Below are 17,822 nucleotides of genomic sequence, written 5' to 3'. Positions count from 1 at the left end.
ACGGGATTTTTTGCTGCACGCACCAAAAATCCTCATGGTCCTTTTGCTCGCCGCAGGGTTTTGCACAAGAATTGGGTGGAAAATGGCAGAAAACAGGATTTTTTGCTGCACACACCAAAAAATCCTCATGGTCCTTTTGCTCGCTGCAGGGTTTTGCACAAGAATTGGGTGGAAAATGGCAGAAAACGGGATTTTTTGCTGCACGCACCAAAAATCCTCATGGTCCTTTTGCTCGCCGCAGGGTTTTGCACAAGAATTGGGTAGAAAATGGCAGAAAACGGGATTTTTTGCTGCATGCACCAAAAATCCTCATGGTCCTTTTGCTCGCCGCTGGGTTTTGCACAAGAATTGAGTAGAAAATGGGTGGAAAATGGCAGAAAACGGGATTTTTTGCTGCACGCACCAAAAATCCTCATGGTCCTTTTGCTCGCCGCAGGGTTTTGCACAAGAATTGAGTAGAAAATGGGTGGAAAATGTCAGAAAATGGGATTTTTTGCTGCACGCACCAAAAATCCTCATGGTCCTTTTGCTCGCCGCAGGATTTTGCACAAGAATTGGGTGGAAAATGGCAGAAAACAGGATTTTTTGCTGCATGCACCAAAAATCCTCATGGTACTTTTGCTCGCCGCTGGGTTTTGCACAAGAATTGAGTAGAAAATGGGTGGAAAATGGCAGAAAACGGGATTTTTTGCTGCACGCACCAAAAATCCTCATGGTCCTTTTGCTCGCCACAGGATTTTGCACAAGAATTGGGTGGAAAATGGCAGAAAACAGGATTTTTTGCTGCATGCACCAAAAATCCTCATGGTCCTTTTGCTCGCCGCAGGGTTTTGCACAAGAATTGGGTAGAAAATGGGTGGAAAATGGCAGAAAACGGGATTTTTTGCTGCACGCACCAAAAATCCTCGTGCCCCCTTTGCTCGCACGTTGGGTTTTCGGTGACGCGTCATGAAGGGGGTCTCCACCGCCCACCCCCGCCACTGAAGTCCAACTCTCGCCCCCCCCCCAGATTGCGTCATGGTGACGGTGGGCGAGGAGACGCACCCCGAGGTGGAGGAAGACGCCACCGACCTCTGGACGGCCGTGACCTTCATCGTCCTCTTCCTCCTCAGCCTCTGCTACAGCACCGGCGTCACCCTCTTCAAGGTAACCGTGCGCACCAGTGACTTGCTGATGATTAATTAAGGCTGATTAATTAAGTCTCGGTGTCTCCCCCCAGGTCCTGTGACCGCCGCAGACGGGAGAAGACCCTCGTCCTTGGGTTGTCCCCTCTCTTTCCCCCACGGCCGAGCGCTGCCCGGCGTCGTTTTGTGGCTTTTTTGAAGATTCGAGGAATAAAATGAACTTCAGCCCGTTTCCATCGGCCGGAAAAAAACCCATTTTCCAATGAAATCAGCCCATTTTTGTTGGGCATCGGACCCCAATCCCCATCAAGCTGCAAAAAAAAACCATTTTCCAATGAAATCAGCCCATTTTCATTGGGGCATCGCACCCCAATCCCCATCAAGCTACAAAAACCCACATTTTCTCCTGAAATCAGCCCGTTTTGTGTTGGTGCATCACCCTGATTCCCATCAAACTACAAAAAAAACCCTGTTTTTGCCAGAAATGAGCCCGTTTTGCATTGGTGCATCACCCCTAAATTCCCATCAAGCTTCAAAAACCCCGATTTATCCCCATTTTTGCCCCCCAATCCTTCACCTCCACACGGCGACTACGTGCCGGAGGACCCAAAATTTCACCTTTTACCCCAACCTCCACCCCCAAAAATTCTGTTTACTGTAAAAACTCGTTTCATTTCTCCTCTCTCTTTTCAGTTAGGGGTTTTTTTGGGGGCGAGCTGAGTCATTTTTGGAGCAGACGCCGGTTAAAATAAGAGGGGGACGAGCGCCGCTTCCCCCCAACATCGTGCCCAAGCTCGACCGCGAACATCTGGATCGGGGGGGGGAACCAGATGTGTCCTGTTTACCGAAGCCACTTTTCTCCATCTGAGTCATCACCGGGAGAGGAAAAAACATGGGCAGGGTAAAAATAGAACTACGAGCCAACCCTTAAATAGTTGTTTTCCGTCCCAAAATGCCCTGCTCCTTTCCCGTGAGAAAAAAAATGAGGTGGAAAGGAGGAAAAATGGCGTTTTATTGGAGATTTGCCCACCCCGCCACGCGGAAATGAGGAATTTGGTAATAAAGTTGGGTGTTGAGCTCTTTTTTGGTGTTTTTCTCACCGTTTTGTTGTTCTCCGGCGCTTCTTGCGCCGTCTCCGATGCCGTGGGTGAAGGCGACAGTGGCGGGTGGAGGGAGAAGGGGTTTGGGGGTCGTTATTTCAACCTGGGGGGGGGGGAGAAAGGGGGTCACGAGTGGGGTGAGGGAAGGGGGGGTGATGGGGATGGGGTGCTCTGGGGGCAGTGGGGAAAGGCAAGCCAACCCAACCCAACCCGTGGCCGGGCAACCCAACCCGTGGCCGGGCAAGGCAACCCAAGGCCGGGCAAGGCAACCCAAGGCCAGGCAACCCAACCCAAGGTTGGGCAAGACAACGAATGACCGGGCAAGGCAACCCAAGGTCGGGCAAGGCAACCGAAGACCGGGCAACCCAACCGAAGACCGGGCAACCCAACCGAAGACCAGGCAACCCAACCGAAGACCGGGCAACCCAACCCAAGGCCAGGCAACGCAGCCCAAGGTCAGGCAAGGCAAGCCATGGCCGGGCAAGACAAGCCATGGCCGGGCAACCCAACCGCCGGTTACCGAGATGAAGATGGCGAAGCCGCTGTAGAAGATCGGGAGGAGGAAGAGCACCACGAAGGTGGAGATGGCGGTCCAGGCGCTACCGTCCTCCTCCAGCTCGAGGTCATCGCCTTCGCCCAATAAGCCGCAAGGCACAAAACGCAGCCCGGCGCAATCCCGGGGGTCTGCGGGAACAGGGCAGAGGTGGGACCGTCACAACAGGCCGCTGTAATTAGCTCCCCTTTAACGACCCTGCTGCTCGTTTGCTGCCTTACCGGCGTGGGCATCAACGGTCTTCTCCACCATCTTGCCGGTGGAGATGTGGGCGGCCAAGCAGCCGTAGGAGGTGCCCCCCACCCACTCGCCCCACGGCACGTCCAAGGCGATGACAAGGGAGCACCGTTGGGCTTTGTGGACGCAACCGGGCGCTTCGTCAGCCGGCCCTTCGTTAGCGCCCCGCCGCCACCACACGGTGATCTCCGGCGGGTAGAAGTCCTTCACGGGGCCAAAGAGGGTGACGTCACGGCCGGCGCAAGCTTCGGCGGGTGACAACGGCAGGACATGGCTGCTCGGTGGCTTCAAGGGACCTGTGGGACGCGGGAGGACTGAGTGCCGCCGGTCGCGCAGGGGACCTTCCATCGGTCATCCCATCGCATGGCGTTGCAAAGCTCGCCGTGGCGGTGCCAGGCTCGCCTGCATCGTCGCAAGACTCACCGCCACCTTGCCAAGGCTCGCCGCGGTGTTGCAAGGTCACCCAACCCCGTTGCAGGTGGAAACGCAACCCGTTGGAGATGCCAAGCCATGTAGGACGAGAGCGGCACCCCAAAACACCGTCAAGAAGGGTTTGGTTGCTCCCCCCAAGAAGAAATCAGGTGGTTGATGGACTCGGCAAGGAGATGGCCAACCCGTTGGAGATGCCAACCCAAGTAGGACGAGAGCGGCACCCCAAAACACCGTCAAGAAGGGTTTGGTTGCTCCCCCCAAGAAGAAATCAGGTGGTTGATGGACTCGGCAAGGAGATGCCCAACCCGTCGGAGATGCCCAACCTGTTGGAGATGCCAACCCATGTCCCAACTGTCCCGGCTGATCTCCAATCAATTTTGCCGACCATCTGCCCCCTCGGCGGTGGGGTGCCGCGTCACCTTGCCGGGACACGTTGGTCTGGTCGGACTCGGAGCTCCAGAGTACGTAGAGGATCTCCGACTCCATCTCACACCGCGGTTCCACCAGGTAGACCCACGGCGGTCGCGTTACCGGCGTGCACGCCACAAAGGGACGTGGGATGGGTGCCGCCATGATGCCACCCATCATCACCACGTCAGACGTGTGTCCTCCCACCCAAACCGTCTCCTGCCATCCTTGGGGAACATCTTGGAGACCGCCAAGATGGCGGTCACTGCGGGGCTTGGCCACCACCGGTGGCACCGGTCACGGCGCCGGTGGTGATGTCATCGAGGGAGAAGTTGGTCACCAAACAGGTCAAGACGGTGCTGCCGGCGCTTGCCGGGCACCAAGGAGCCGGGGGGGGCGATGGTGGGAGCCACCACGTGATCTGGTGGGGAAGGGGAGGTGACGGTGGGTGAGGGCAACCCCCAAAAACCGAGTCGTGGGGCACGCGCCCCATTGCGACCCCCCAAAACTGACTCGTAGGAGGATGTGCCCCATTGCGACCCCCCAAAACCAACTCCTAGGAGGACGTGCCCCATTGCGACCCCCCAAAACCGACTCATAGGAGGATGTGCCCCATTGTGACCCCCCCAAAACCGACTCGTAGGAGCACACACCCCATTGTGACCCCCAAAACAACTCCTAGGAGCACGTGCCCCACTGCAAACCCCCAAAAAACCAAATCCTAGGAGCACACACCCCATTGCGACCCCCCGAAATCAACTCCTAGGAGTATGTGCCCCCTTGCGACCCCCCAAAACCGACTCGTAGGAGGATGTGCCCCATTGCAACCCCCCAAAACCAACTCCTAGGAGCACATGCCCCACTGCAAACCCCCAAAAAACCAAATCCTAGGAGCATGCGCCCCATTGCGACACCCCAAAAAAACAACTCCTAGGAGTATGTGCCCCATTGTGACCCCCCAAAAACAACTCATAGGAGGACGTGCCCCATTGCAACCCCCCCAAAATCAACTTCTAGAAGCACATGCCCCACTGCGACCCCCCCAAAACCGACTCGTAGGAGCACACGCCCCATTGCGACCCCCAAAATCAACTCCTAGGAGCACATGCTCCATTGTGACCCCCCAAAACCGACTCGTAGGAGGACATGCCCCTTTGTGACCCCCCCAAAAACAACTCCTAGGAGCATGCACCCCACTGTGACCCCCCAAAAACCCAACTCCTAGGAGCACGTGCCCCATTGCGACCCCCCCAAAACTGACTTGTAGGAGGACGTGCCCCATTGAGACCCCCCCCAAAACCAACTCCTAGGAGCACGCACCCCATTGCAACCCCCAAAACAACTCCTAGGAGTATGCGCCCCATTGCGACCCCCCCCAAAACAACTCCTAGGAGCACGCGCCCCACTGCGACCCCCCCCAAAACCAACTCATAGAAGCACGTGCCCCATTGCGACCCCCCCAAAACAACTCCTAGGAGCACGTGCCCCATCGCGACCCCCCCAAAACCGACTCATAGGAGGACACATCCCACTGCGACCCCCACAAAATGGGTCCCCATCGTGACCCCCCCCACCCCTAAATATTTCCTCCCCCTACCTAGCCCCCCCCCCAAAAGTGGGTGCTGGGGTTGCACCCTTCTAGGGCTGCAAAATGGGGGTTGCCCCACTCTTGAATTGTGTTGTCCCGGAGAAAATCACGTGGAAAATTAGGGAAAATTGGAAAATTTTATTTTCAGGATGGAGAATATTTACAAGGGGGAGGGGGGGAATACAAGTGGGGTTGGAGAATCCCGAAAAATTCCAGCAATATCCGGCGGTGGAGGGGATGAGGCGGCGGTTTCGGGTGGAGAAATGCATCGGGAGCTGGATTATTTCACCTGGGATGGGGAAAAAAAGGGGAATTAATGAGTTATTTGGGTAATTAGGGGTGATGGGATGTGGCAAGGTGGATCTGAGCAAAAAAATCCTGTTAAGAGACAGAATTGATGGAAAAAATTCCAGGAATGGGGGGGGGAAAAAAAGAGTTTTGGTAAGGATGGGGGAAATAAAGGGATTTTAGTGAAAAAGGGGGGGAGGAATTAGGGATTTTAGCAAAAATGGGGGGGGAATAGGGACTTTTGGAAGGATGGGGGGAATAGGGATTTTTGCAAGGATTGGGGAATAAATAGGGTTTTTTCCAAGGATAGGGGAAAAATAGGGATTTTTATGTAACTGCGGGAGAGAAAAATAGATTTTTTGCAAGGATGAGGAAAAAACCAGGAATTTTAGAGAAGATGGGGAAAAATGGGGTTTTATTGCAAGGATGGGGAAAAAATAGCGGTTTTTCACAAGGATGGGGAAAAATAGGGATATTTTGCAAGGATATGGGAGAAAAAATAGGGATTTTTTTGGCAAGGATGGGGAAAAATAGGGACTTTTGGAGGATGGGGGAAAACACGGATTTTTTGGAAGGAAGGGGAGAAAAATAGGAATTTTAGTGAAATTAGTTGGAACAAAGGGATTTTTGCAAAGATGGGGGAAAATTAGGGATTTTTTGGCAAGGATGGGGAAAAATGGGGATATTTTGCAAGGATATAGGGAAAAAATAGGGATTTTTTGGCGAGGATGGCAGGAAACAGGGATTTTGGCAAGAATGGGGGAAAAGGGGGGATTTTTTGGAAGTATGGGGGCAAAAAGGGATTTTTTTGTGAAGATGGGGGAAAATAGGGAGTCTTTGCAAGAATTAAGAAAAAAATAGGGATATTTTGCAAAGATGGGGAAATGGGGATTTTTGCAAGGATAAGGGGGGGAAGGGATTATTTTGGCAAGAATGGGGAAAAAATTAGGGTATTTTGCAAAAATGGAGGAAAAAATAGGGATTTTTGCAAGGATGTGGGAAGAGGGATTTTTTTAGCAAGGATGGGGAAAAATAGGGAATTTTTTGCAAGGATGGGGAAATAGGGATTTTTGAAGGATGGGGGAAAACGGATTTTGGCAAGAATGAGGGGAAAAGGGATTTCTGGAAGTATGGGAGGAAAAGGGGATTATTTTGTGAAGATGGGGGAAAAATAAGGAGGTTTTGCAAGAATTAGGGAAAAATAGGGATATTTTGCAAAGATGGGGAAAAGGGGGATTTTTTTCAAGGATGAGGGGGGTAAAGGATTTTTTTTGGCAAGGATGGGGGAAAAATTCAGGTATTTTGCAAAAATGGAGGAGAAAATAGGGATTTTTGCAAGGATGAAGGAAAAAGGGGGATTTTTTTTGGCAAGGACAGCAAAAACTATAGGGATTTTTGAAGGATGGGGGAAAATAGTGTTTTTTGGAAAGAAGGGGAGAAAAACAGGGATTTTAGTGAAACAGGTTAGAATAAATAGGGTTTTTTGCAAGGATAGGGAAAAATTAGGGATTTTTGGCAAGGATGGGGGAAAAATAGGGATATTTTGCAAGGATATTGGGGAAAATAGGGATTTTTTGGCAAGGATTGTGGGGAAAGGGGATTTTTAGGAGTATGGCGGGGAAGGGGATTTTTTTTTGTGATGATGGGGAAAAAAGGGGAGTTTTTGAAAGATGGGGGAAAGGGATATTTTGCAAAGATGGAGAAAAAATAGGGATTTTTGCAAGGATGAGGGGAAAAGTAGGGATTTTTTGCAAGGATTTGGGGAAAATAAGGATTTTCTGCAAGGATAGGGTGGAAAAATAGGGATTTTTGGCAAGGATGGGGGGAAAGGGGATTTTTGTGAAGATGGAGAAAAAATTGGGATATTTTGCAAGGATGAGGGAAAAGGGGGATTTTTTTTTTGGCAGGATTGGGGGAAATGGGGAATTTTTACAAGGATGGGGAAAAGTAGGGACTTTTTGCAAGGCTTTGGGGAAAAAGGGGGATTTTCTGCAAGGATGGGGGGAAAAAACAGGGATTTTTTGCAAGGATGGGACGAAAGGTAGGGATTATTTGCAAGGATTTGGGGAAAAATAGGGGGTTTTTTGCAAGGATGGGGAAAAATAGGAATTTTCTGCAAGGATGGGGGAAACGTAGGGATTTTTTGCAAGGCTTTGGGGAAAATAGGGATTTTCTGCAAGGATAGGGTGGAAAAATAGAGATTTTTGGCAAGGATGGGGGGGAAACAGAGGTTTTGGCAAGGATGGGGACAAAGGGGACTTTTGGAGGTATGGGGGGGAAAGGGGATTTTTTTTGTGTGAAGATGGGTGGAAAAACAGGGATATTTTGCAAAGACCAAGAAAAAATAGGGATTTTTGCAAGGATGAGGGAAAGGGGGATTTTTTTGGCAGGGTTGGGGGAAAAATGGGGAGTTTTTACAAGGATGGGGAAAAGTAGGGAGTTTTTGCAAGGCTTTGGGGAAAAAGGGGGATTTTCTGCGAGGATGGGGGGAAAAATAGGGATTTTTTGCAAGGCTGGGACGAAAGGTAGGGATTATTTGCAAGGATTTGGGGAAAAATAGGGGGTTTTTGCAAGAATGGGGAAAAAATAGGAATTTTCTGCAAGGATGGGGGAAATGTAGGGATTTTTTGCAAGGCTTTGGGGAAAAGTAGGGATTTTTTGAAAGAATGGGGGGAATGTAGGGATTTTTTTGCAAGGCTTTGGGGAAAATAGGGATTTTCTGCAAGGATGGGGTGGAAAAATAGGGATTTTTGGCAAGGATGGGGACAAAGGGGACTTTTGGAAGTATGGGGGAAAGGGGATTTTTTTTGTGTGAAGATGGGTGGAAAAACAGGGATATTTTGCAAAGATCGAGAAAAAATAGGGATTTTTGCAAGGATGAGGGAAAGGGGGATTTTTTTGGCAGGGTTGGGGGAAAAATGGGGAGTTTTTACAAGGATGGGGAAAAGTAGGGAGTTTTTGCAAGGCTTTGGGGAAAAAGGGGGATTTTCTGCGAGGATGGGGGGAAAAATAGGGATTTTTTGCAAGGCTGGGACGAAAGGTAGGGATTATTTGCAAGGATTTGGGGAAAAATAGGGGGTTTTTGCAAGAATGGGGAAAAACAGGAATTTTCTGCAAGGATGGGGGAAACGTAGGGATTTTTTGCAAGGCTTTGGGGAAAAGTAGGGATTTTTTGAAAGAATGGGGGGAATGTAGGGATTTTTTTGCAAGGATTTGGGGAAAATAGGGATTTTCGGCAAGGATGGGGTGGAAAAATAGGGATTTTTTGCAAGGATGGGAGGAAAAGTAGGGATTATTTGCGAGGCTTTGGGGAAAAATAGGGATTTTTTGCAAGTATAGCGTGGAAAAAAATTGTATTTGCCAAAAAAGGGGGAAAAAATCAAGGATTTGGGAGAAGGCTGGGCGGTACCTTGATCAAGGTGACCGTGGCGCTGTAGAAGAGGCTGAGGATGAAGAGGACGATGAAGGTCGAGGCCGTCGCCCAGAGGTTGTTGAGGTCGTCCTCCTCCGCTTCCGTGAAGCCGTCGAGGAAGGCTTTTTTGGGGGGGACACACAAGAGGAGGGGGTTAGCACCATCACCCAACCGAGGGGAGCACCCTTGGGTGCAGCACCCGGGGGTGCAAAGGGAGGGGAGGGGGGACACCCCATTTTGGGTTGATTTGGGGGGATTTTGGCTACGCACAAAGCCGGGAAGAGTTTTTGGGGTGTGGAGGTAACCAGGGGAGGGGGCAGCACTGCATTCGGGGGCCAGGGGCTGCTTAGCAAGCAAGGGGGGGGCTCAGGGTGCATGCAGCCCAAAATCTGGGGTGCGTACCCCCAAACCCAGGGGTTACACCCCAAAATCTGGGGTGCACCCCCCAAAATCTGGGGTGCACCCCCAAAATCCAGGGGTTATACCCCAAAATCTGGGGCGCGCCCCCCAAAATCCCGGAGTTATACCCAAAAATCGGGGGTGCACCCCCCCCAAAATCCAGGGTGCGTGCCCCCCCCAAAAGCAGAGGGTCAGCCCCATTGCACGCAGCAGCACCCCCCACCCAATTTCTCAGCCTTGTTCCCTAAATCGCCACTTTTAGACCCAAAATGGTGGCAGGCACGCCTACGAGGGGCAGATTTCCCCTTCCCACCCCCCCCCCCAAAAAGGGGGAGGGTGAGCGCCTGCTTTGCAAATTTTGCAGGATTTTTTGGGGGGGAAAAGGGGTGCAGCTGCAGCTTCTTGCAAAGGGTGCAAGGGGATGGCGCAAATGACGGTGCAAGAAGTTGCAGCAAGAGGAGGGTGCAAATGATGGTGCAAGAGGGTGGTGCATGCAAGGGGGCGGTGCAAATGACGGTGCAAGAGCGTGGCGCATGCAAGAGGAGGATGCAAGTGATGGCGCAAGAGGGCGGCGCATGCAAGAGGAGGGTGCAAATGAAGGTGCACGAGGCTGCAGCACGAGGAGGGTGCAAATGATGGTGCACAAGGGCGGTGCATGCAAGGGGATGGTGCAAGAGGACGGCGCAGCAAAGGCTGCTGCAGCTGATGGCGCAGGGGATGCTGCAAGAGGTTGCAGCAAATGGTGGTGCAGCCGGGAGGAGGGTGCAGCAAGAAGATGCGGCAGGAGGAGGGTACGGCAGGATGCAAGAGGCGGACGCTTGCAAGAGGTTGCAGCAAGAGGATGGAGCAAGGGGATGCAGCAAGGAGCAGACGCTTGCAAGATGATGCTGCAGCAGCATGCAAGAGGGAACCACTTGCAAGAGGAGGATGCTTGCAAGATGATGCTACGGCAGGATGCAAGAGGCGGGTGCTTGCAAGAGGTTGCAGCAAGAGGGTGCAGCAAGAAGCAGATGCTTGCAAGAGGAGGACGCTTGCAAGATGCTGCTGCAGCAGCATGCAAGAGGGGAACACTTGCAAGAGGAGGATGCTTGCAAGAAGAGGATGCTTGCAAGAGGAGGACGCTTGCAAGATGCTGCTGCTGCAGGATGCAAGAGGCAAATGCTTGCAAGAGGTTGCAGCAAGGGGGTGCAGCAAGAAGGTGCAGCAAAAGGAGGATGTTTGCAAGAGGAGGACGCTTGCAAGGTGATGTTGCAGCAGGATGCAAGAGGTGGACGCTTGCAAGAGGTTGCAGCAAGAAGCGGATGCTTGCAAGATGTTGCTGCAGCAGCATGCAAGAGGGAAACACTTGCAAGAGGAGGATGCTTGCAAGATGCTGCAGCAGCAGCATGCAAGAGGGAAACACTTGCAAGAGGAGGATGCTTGCAAGATGCTGCAGCAGGATGCAAGAGGCGGATGCTTGCAAGATGCTGTTGCAGCAGCATGCAAGAGGGGAACACTTGCAAGAAGAGGATGCTTGCAAGAAGAGGTCGCTTGCAAAAGGAGGATGCTTGCACAAAGATGATGCTTGCAAGAGAAGGATGCTTGCAAGAGGATGCAGCAGCAGGATGCAAGAGGTAGAGGCTGCAACACTGCCGAGGAGCCAAGCCCCAAAACAAGCCACCCTGCCCCAAAACAACCCTTTTCCCCTTAAAAAAAACAACCCCAAGACCCCCCAGAATTGCTGCGGCCCGGCCCGGGAATGCAGTGCCGAAACTCTCCCCCCCACACACACCATCCCCAACGCAAAGATCGGGCGCGGCGGCGCGTCTTTTCCATAAAAACTCGATTTTATTGCTATTTTTTGTGGGGGTTTGGGGTTTTTTTGGAAGGGGGAGGACTTTCTAAATGACATCGGAGGGGCGGGGGGGAGGGAATTTAGTAGCAGGCGCTGGCGGCGTCGGAGAGCACCAGGGATACGTTGACGGAGGTGGGTTTACCCGAAGCTTTATCCACCGATTTCTGCGCCACCTGCAGAGGGATTTGCTCATGGCCGACCAAGCAAGTGAAGATGTTGCCGGCTCGCCAATCCTCGCCGCTGACCGTCAAGGAACTGTAGGTGAAGTAAGAGACGGCCGGCTGCGATTCGGCGACGGGCGGCATGGTGATGTAATCGCCGGTGGGTAAAGGTTCGCCGTTGCGGAGCCAACGGACGAAAAGATCCGGAGGGTTGAAGCCTTTCACCAAGCAAGTGATGGTGGCGGATTCCTGCATGGTGAGTTGTTCGGACGGGGGGGAGAAGATGTAGATGGAGGGGGCTTTGGCGTTGCGGCCTGCGAAGAGAAGGGGGAAGAGAGGGGCGGTTGGCAAAGCGGCGGTGCGATTGCAAAAGAAGGTGCTCGCAGCCTCCTTGCCCTTGATTTTGCAAATAAATGGGGCGATTGCATCCTTCTTCCCTTGTTTTTTGCAAATAAATGAGGGATTGCATCTCCTTGCCCTCGATTTTGCAAATAAACGGGGCAACTGCATCATCCTTCCCTTGATTTTGCAAATAAATGAGGGGATTGCATCTCCTTGCCCTCGATTTTGCAAATAAACGGGGCAATTGCATCATGCTTCCCTTGATTTTGCAAATAATCAGGGCGATTGCATCTCCTTGCCCTCAATTTTGCAAATAAACGGGGCGATTGCATCCTTCTTCCCTTGTTTTTTGCAAATAAATGAGGGGATTGCATCTCCTTGCCCTTGATTTTGCAAATAAATGGGGCGATTGCATCATGCTTCCCTTGATTTTGCAAATAATTGGGGGGATTGCATCTCCTTGCCCTTGATTTTGCAAATAATCAGGGTGATTGCATCTCCTTGCCCTCGATTTTGCAAATAAACGGGGCGATTGCATCCTTCTTCCCTTGTTTTTTGCAAATAAATGAGGGATTGCATCTCCTTGCCCTCGATTTTGCAAATAAATGGGGCAACTGCATCATCCTTCCCTTGATTTTGCAAATAAATGAGGGGATTGCAACTCCTTGCCCTTGATTTTGCAAATAAATGGGGCAATTGCATCATGCTTCCCTTGATTTTGCAAATAACCAGGGCGATTGCATCTCCTTGCCTCAGTTTTGCAAATAAAAGGGGCAATTGCATCCTCCTTCCCTCGATTTTGCAAATAAACGAGGCAATTGCATCTTCTTGCCCTTGATTTTGCAAATAAACAGGGCGATTGCATCCCTTGGCTTTGCAAAAAGAAGCGGCGGTGCCATTGCATCCTCCCGTCCTCGGCTTTGCAAAACGAAACGGTGGAATTGCACCTCGGTTTTGCAAAACTCAATGGCCCGATCTCCTCCTCCTCTCCCCAGCTTCGCCCGCCCCTCCCCAAAACCCCCCCCCGCCGACGGTGACGCAATCGCTCCTTGCCTTTGCAAAAAGAAACGGCGCCCGTTTCCCTCCGCAAATTGCAATCGCCACGCGCCCACGCAAATTGCAATCGCCACGCGCCCGTTTTCCCGGTTTTTTTGCAACCCGCCGACACTTTTCCAAACCCAACGCCCTCGGACTTACTGGGCGTCTTCTGCAACTTGACTTCGGCGGGGAAGAGGAGCTCGGGGTGGCTGACCTTGCAGGTGTAGATCTCGCCTTTATCCCACTCGTCGGCGTAGACGGTGGCCGTGCCGTCGACGCCGAAGAACCCGTTGGGTTGCAAGACTTGAGGCAACATCTTGGTGTCCAACTTCCCGCCGTTCTCCTTCCACCAAGAGATGACCAACCCTTCCACGCCCGGTAGGTTGGTCACCTTGCACGTCAACTTGGCCACTTTATCCTTGAAGATATCGGCGAAGACGGGCGGGACGACCTGCACCGTGATCTCCTCGTTGTTGTTGCCGTGGTCATCTGGAAAAGGACGCGGGTGATCGCTTGGGGATGGTTGCCCCCCAAAATTACGTCTCCCAACCCTACCGCCGCCGCGGTTGACCTCACTTACAGCCGCATTCCAGAGCTTTGCTGGTGTTCCTCACGTCTTCGTCCACTTGGCAAGTGAAGACGGTGCCGGCGTCCCATTCGGCTTCGGTAACGGTTGCCCAGCTGTTGGTGATGTAAGCCCTTTTGCTGTCGGCCACCGAACCTTCGGTGGCGACGCCGTCTTTTAGCAAAACGCCGTTTTTCAGCCACCGGACGGCGGCGGGCAGCTGCCGGGGTCCGCGGATTTGGCAAAGGATGCTGGAATTTCGGTAGGGACCTTCGAAATCCTCGCGGGATGGCGGGTGGATGGTGATGGCGGAGGTCACGGTGTTGGGACCTGGCGGCGGAGGGGATGGAGGAGGGGTGAGGGGGTGCAGAACCCCAAAATGGCACCCGGGGGGGCGCCGGGGGGGCGGGATGGGGGATGCAGAGCCGGGATGCCGGGTGAGGATGTAGCCGGAGCGGGATGCGACGGCGGGATGCAGAAGCGCCGGGAGGCGGCTGCAGCGCCGGGATGCAACGCCGGGTTGCTCCGGGGAGGATGCAACGCCGGGATGCAGCACCGGGATGCTTGGGGAAGGACGCAGCAGCACCGGGATGCTCCGGGGAGGATGCAGCACCGGGATGCAACACCGGGATGCACCGGGGAGGATGGAATGCCAGGATGCTCCGGGGAGGCTGCAGCACCGGGATGCAGCACTGGGATGCTCAGGGAAGGATGCAGCAGCACTGGGATGCTCCAGGGAGGATGCAACACCAGGATGCAAACCCGGGATGCTTGGGGAAGGATGCAGCAACACCGGGATGCTCCGGGGAGGATGCAACACTGGGATGCAACACTGGGATGCTTGGGGAAGGATGCAGCAGCACCGGGATGCAACACTGGGATGCTTGGGGAAGGATGCAGCAGCACGGGGATGCTCCAGGGAGGATGCAACACCAGGATGCAAACCCGGGATGCTTGGGGAAGGATGCAGCAACACCGGGATGCTCCGGGGAGGATGCAACACTGGGATGCAACACTGGGATGCTTGGGGAAGGATGCAGCAGCACCGGGATGCAACACTGGGATGCTTGGGGAAGGATGCAGCAGCACCGGGATGCTCCAGGGAGGATGCAACACCGGGATGCAACACTGGGATGCTCAGGGAAGGATGCAGCAGCACCGGGATGCTCCGGGGAGGATGCAACACCAGGATGCAAACCCGGGATGCTCGGGGAAGGATGCAGCAGCACCGGGATGCTCCAGGGAGGATGCAACACCGGGATGCAGCACCGGGATGCTTGGGGAAGGATGCAGCAACACCGGGATGCTCTGGGGAGGATGCAACACCGGGATGCAGCACTGGGATGCTCAGGGAAGGATGCAGCAGCACTGGGATGCTCCGGGGAGGATGCAACACCAGGATGCAAACCCGGGATGCTCGGGGAAGGATGCAGCAGCACCGGGATGCTCTGGGGAGGATGCAACACCGGGATGCAGCACCGGGATGCTTGGGGAAGGATGCAGCAGCACCGGGATGCTCCGGGGAGGATGCAACACCAGGATGCAAACCCGGGATGCTCGGGGAAGGATGCAGCAGCACCGGGATGCTCCGGGGATGATGCAACATCGGGATGCTTGGGGAAGGATGCAGCAACACCGGGATGCTCCGGGGAGGATGCAACACTAGTATGCAACACTGGGATGCTCAGGGAAGGATGCAGCAGCACCGGGATGCTCCGGGGAGGATGCAACCCTGGGATGCAGCAGCACGGAAATGCAACAGCACCGGGATGCTCGGGGAAGGCCGCAGCAGCACCGGGATGCTCCGGAGAAGGACCCAATCCCCCGCCGACCCGAGCGGGGACACTCACCGGGGTTGGACACCTCCACGGAGCGGCTCGCCTTGGGATGGGTGGCTCGGCAGTAGAACGGCTGCTGGGTTTTGCCGTCCGAGAAGGGAAGGCTGAGGCGGCTGGAAGCCGTGTAACGCCCGGCGGTGAGGACGGACGGGAAAACTGTCACCCCCTTGGTGACGCTTTCGTTGGCGTAGGTGCTCCAGCGGAAGGTGAGATCGTCGGGGAGGAAGCCCACCGCAACGCAACCCACCGAGTAGAGGTCCTGGGTGGCGGGCGTCCCGCAGGAAACCAGCGGGAAGAGGTTGGGAGCGCGGGGAACCCTCTGGGGTGGGAGGAGGGAGGAAGAAGAGGAGTTAGGGGAGGGGGAGGAAGGGGTTGGGGTTGTGCCGAACGCCCGTATTTTGGTGCAAAAATCACCTGCGCGGGTGCAAAACCCCCTGTTTTGGGGCAGAAATGGCCCGGGCATGAGCAAAATCCACCTGTGTGTGTGCAAAAAGCCCCTATTTTGGTGCAAAATTCACCTGTGCATGTGCAAAAAAATGTGTTTTGGTGCAAAAATGGCATGTGCATGTGCAAAGAGACCCGATTTTGGTGCAAAATCCACCTGTGCATGTCCAAAAAGCCCCAATTTTCGTGCAAAAATCACCTGTGCAGGTGCAAACCCCCCTATTTTGGTGCAAAAATTCACCTGTGCATGAGCAAAACCCCCCATTTCTGGGCAAAGAGCCCCTATTTTGGTGCAAAATCCACATGTGCATGTGCAAAAAAATGTGTTTTGGTGCAAAAAATGGCCTGTGCATGTGCAAAACCCCCCCATTTCAGTGCAAAGAGCCCCTATTTTGGTGCAAAATCCACATGTGCATGTCCAAAAAGCCCCAATTTTGGTGCAAAATTCACCTGTGCATGTCCAAAAAACCATTTTTTGGTGCAAAAATGGCCTGGGAATGAGCAAAATCCACCTGTGCAGGTGCAAAAAGCCCCGATTTTGGTGCAAAATTCACCTGTGCATGAGCAAAACCCCCATTTCTGGGCAAAGAGCCCCTATTTTGGTGCAAAATTCACCTGTGCATATGCAAAAAAATGTGTTTTGGTGCAAAAATGGCCTGTGCATGTGCAAAACCCCCCCATTTCAGTGCAAAGAGCCCCTATTTTGGTGCAAAATCCACATCTGCATGTCCAAAAAGCCCCAATTTTGGTGCAAAATTCACCTGTGCATGTCCAAAAAAACATATTTTGGTGCAAAAATGGCCTGGGCATGAGCAAAATCCACCTGTGTGTGTGCAAAAAGCCCCGATTTCGGTGCAAAAATCACCTGTGCAGGTGCAAAACCCCATATTTTGGTGCAAAAATGGCTTGGGAATGAGCAAAATCCACCTGTGCATGTGCAAAAATGGCCTGTGCATGAGCAAAACCCCCCCATTTCGGTGCAAAGAGCCCCAATTTTGGTGCAAAATTCACCTGTGCATGTCCAAAAAACCATTTTTTGGTGCAAAAATGGCCTGGGAATGAGCAAAATCCACCTGTGTGTGTGCAAAAAGCCCCAATTTCGGTGCAAAATTCACCTGTGCATGAGCAAAACCCCCATTTCTGGGCAAAGAGCCCCTATTTTAGTGCAAAATTCACCTGTGCATGTGCAAAAAGCCCCAATTTCAGTGCAAAAATCACCTGTGCAGGTGCAAAACCCCCTATTTTGGTGCAAAAATGGCCCGTGCATGAGCAAAACCTGCCTGTGCATGTGCAGAGACCCGATTTTGGTGCAAAATCCACCTGTGCATGTCCCAAAAGCCCCAATTTTGGTGCAAAAATCACCTGTGCAGGTGCAAAAAAACCCTATTTTGGTGCAAAAATTCACCTGTGCATGTGCAAAAAAATGTATTTTGGTGCAAAAACGGCCTGTGCAGGTGCAAAACCCCCTATTTTGGTGCAAAAATGGCCCATGCATGAGCAAAATCCACCTGTGCAGGTGCAAAAATTCACCTGTGCATGAGCAAAACCCCCCATTTCTGGGCAAAGAGCCCCTATTTCGGTGCAAAATTCACCTCTGCATGTGCAAAAAAATGTATTTTGGTGCAAAAACGGCCTGTGCATGTGCAAAAAGCCCTGATTTTGGTGCAAAAATTACCTGTGCAGGTGCAAAACCCCTATTTTGTTGCAAAAATGGCCTGTGCATGAACAAAATCCACCTGTGCGTGTGCAAAAAGCCCCTATTTCGGTGCAAAATTCACCTCTGCATGAGCAAAAAAATGTATTTTGGTGCAAAAATTCACCTGTGCATGAGCAAAACCCCCCATGTTGGTGCAAAGAGCCCCTATTTTGGTGCAAAAATCACCTGTGCAGGTGCAAAAAACCGTATTTTGGTGCAAAAATGGCCTGGGCATGAGCAAAATCCACCTGTGCGTGTGCAAAAAGCCCCGATTTTGGTGAAAAAAAACCCTATTTTGCTGCAAAACCTCCATATTTTGGTGCAGCCCCCCCCCCATTTTGGTGCAAAACCCCCATTTTGGTG

General features: G+C 52.8%; 1 gene segment (V, D, J or C); it reads right to left on the bottom strand.

Moving 5' to 3' along the window:
• Positions 1-5,565: 5,565 nt before the first annotated feature.
• Positions 5,566-17,607, bottom strand: LOC128138265 (Ig mu chain C region-like). The segment is given in 7 exon segments: positions 5,566-5,731; positions 9,140-9,264; positions 11,518-11,850; positions 13,076-13,405; positions 13,497-13,811; positions 15,332-15,638; positions 17,584-17,607. Coding segments are annotated over 7 exon segments (1,443 nt in total).
• Between the last annotated feature and the right edge of the window lie 215 nt (positions 17,608-17,822).

This window comes from Harpia harpyja, unplaced genomic scaffold (assembly GCF_026419915.1).
Source record: "Harpia harpyja isolate bHarHar1 unplaced genomic scaffold, bHarHar1 primary haplotype scaffold_190, whole genome shotgun sequence".
NCBI lineage: Eukaryota > Metazoa > Chordata > Aves > Accipitriformes > Accipitridae > Harpia > Harpia harpyja.
This window is presented reverse-complemented; position numbering and strand designations above follow the sequence as displayed.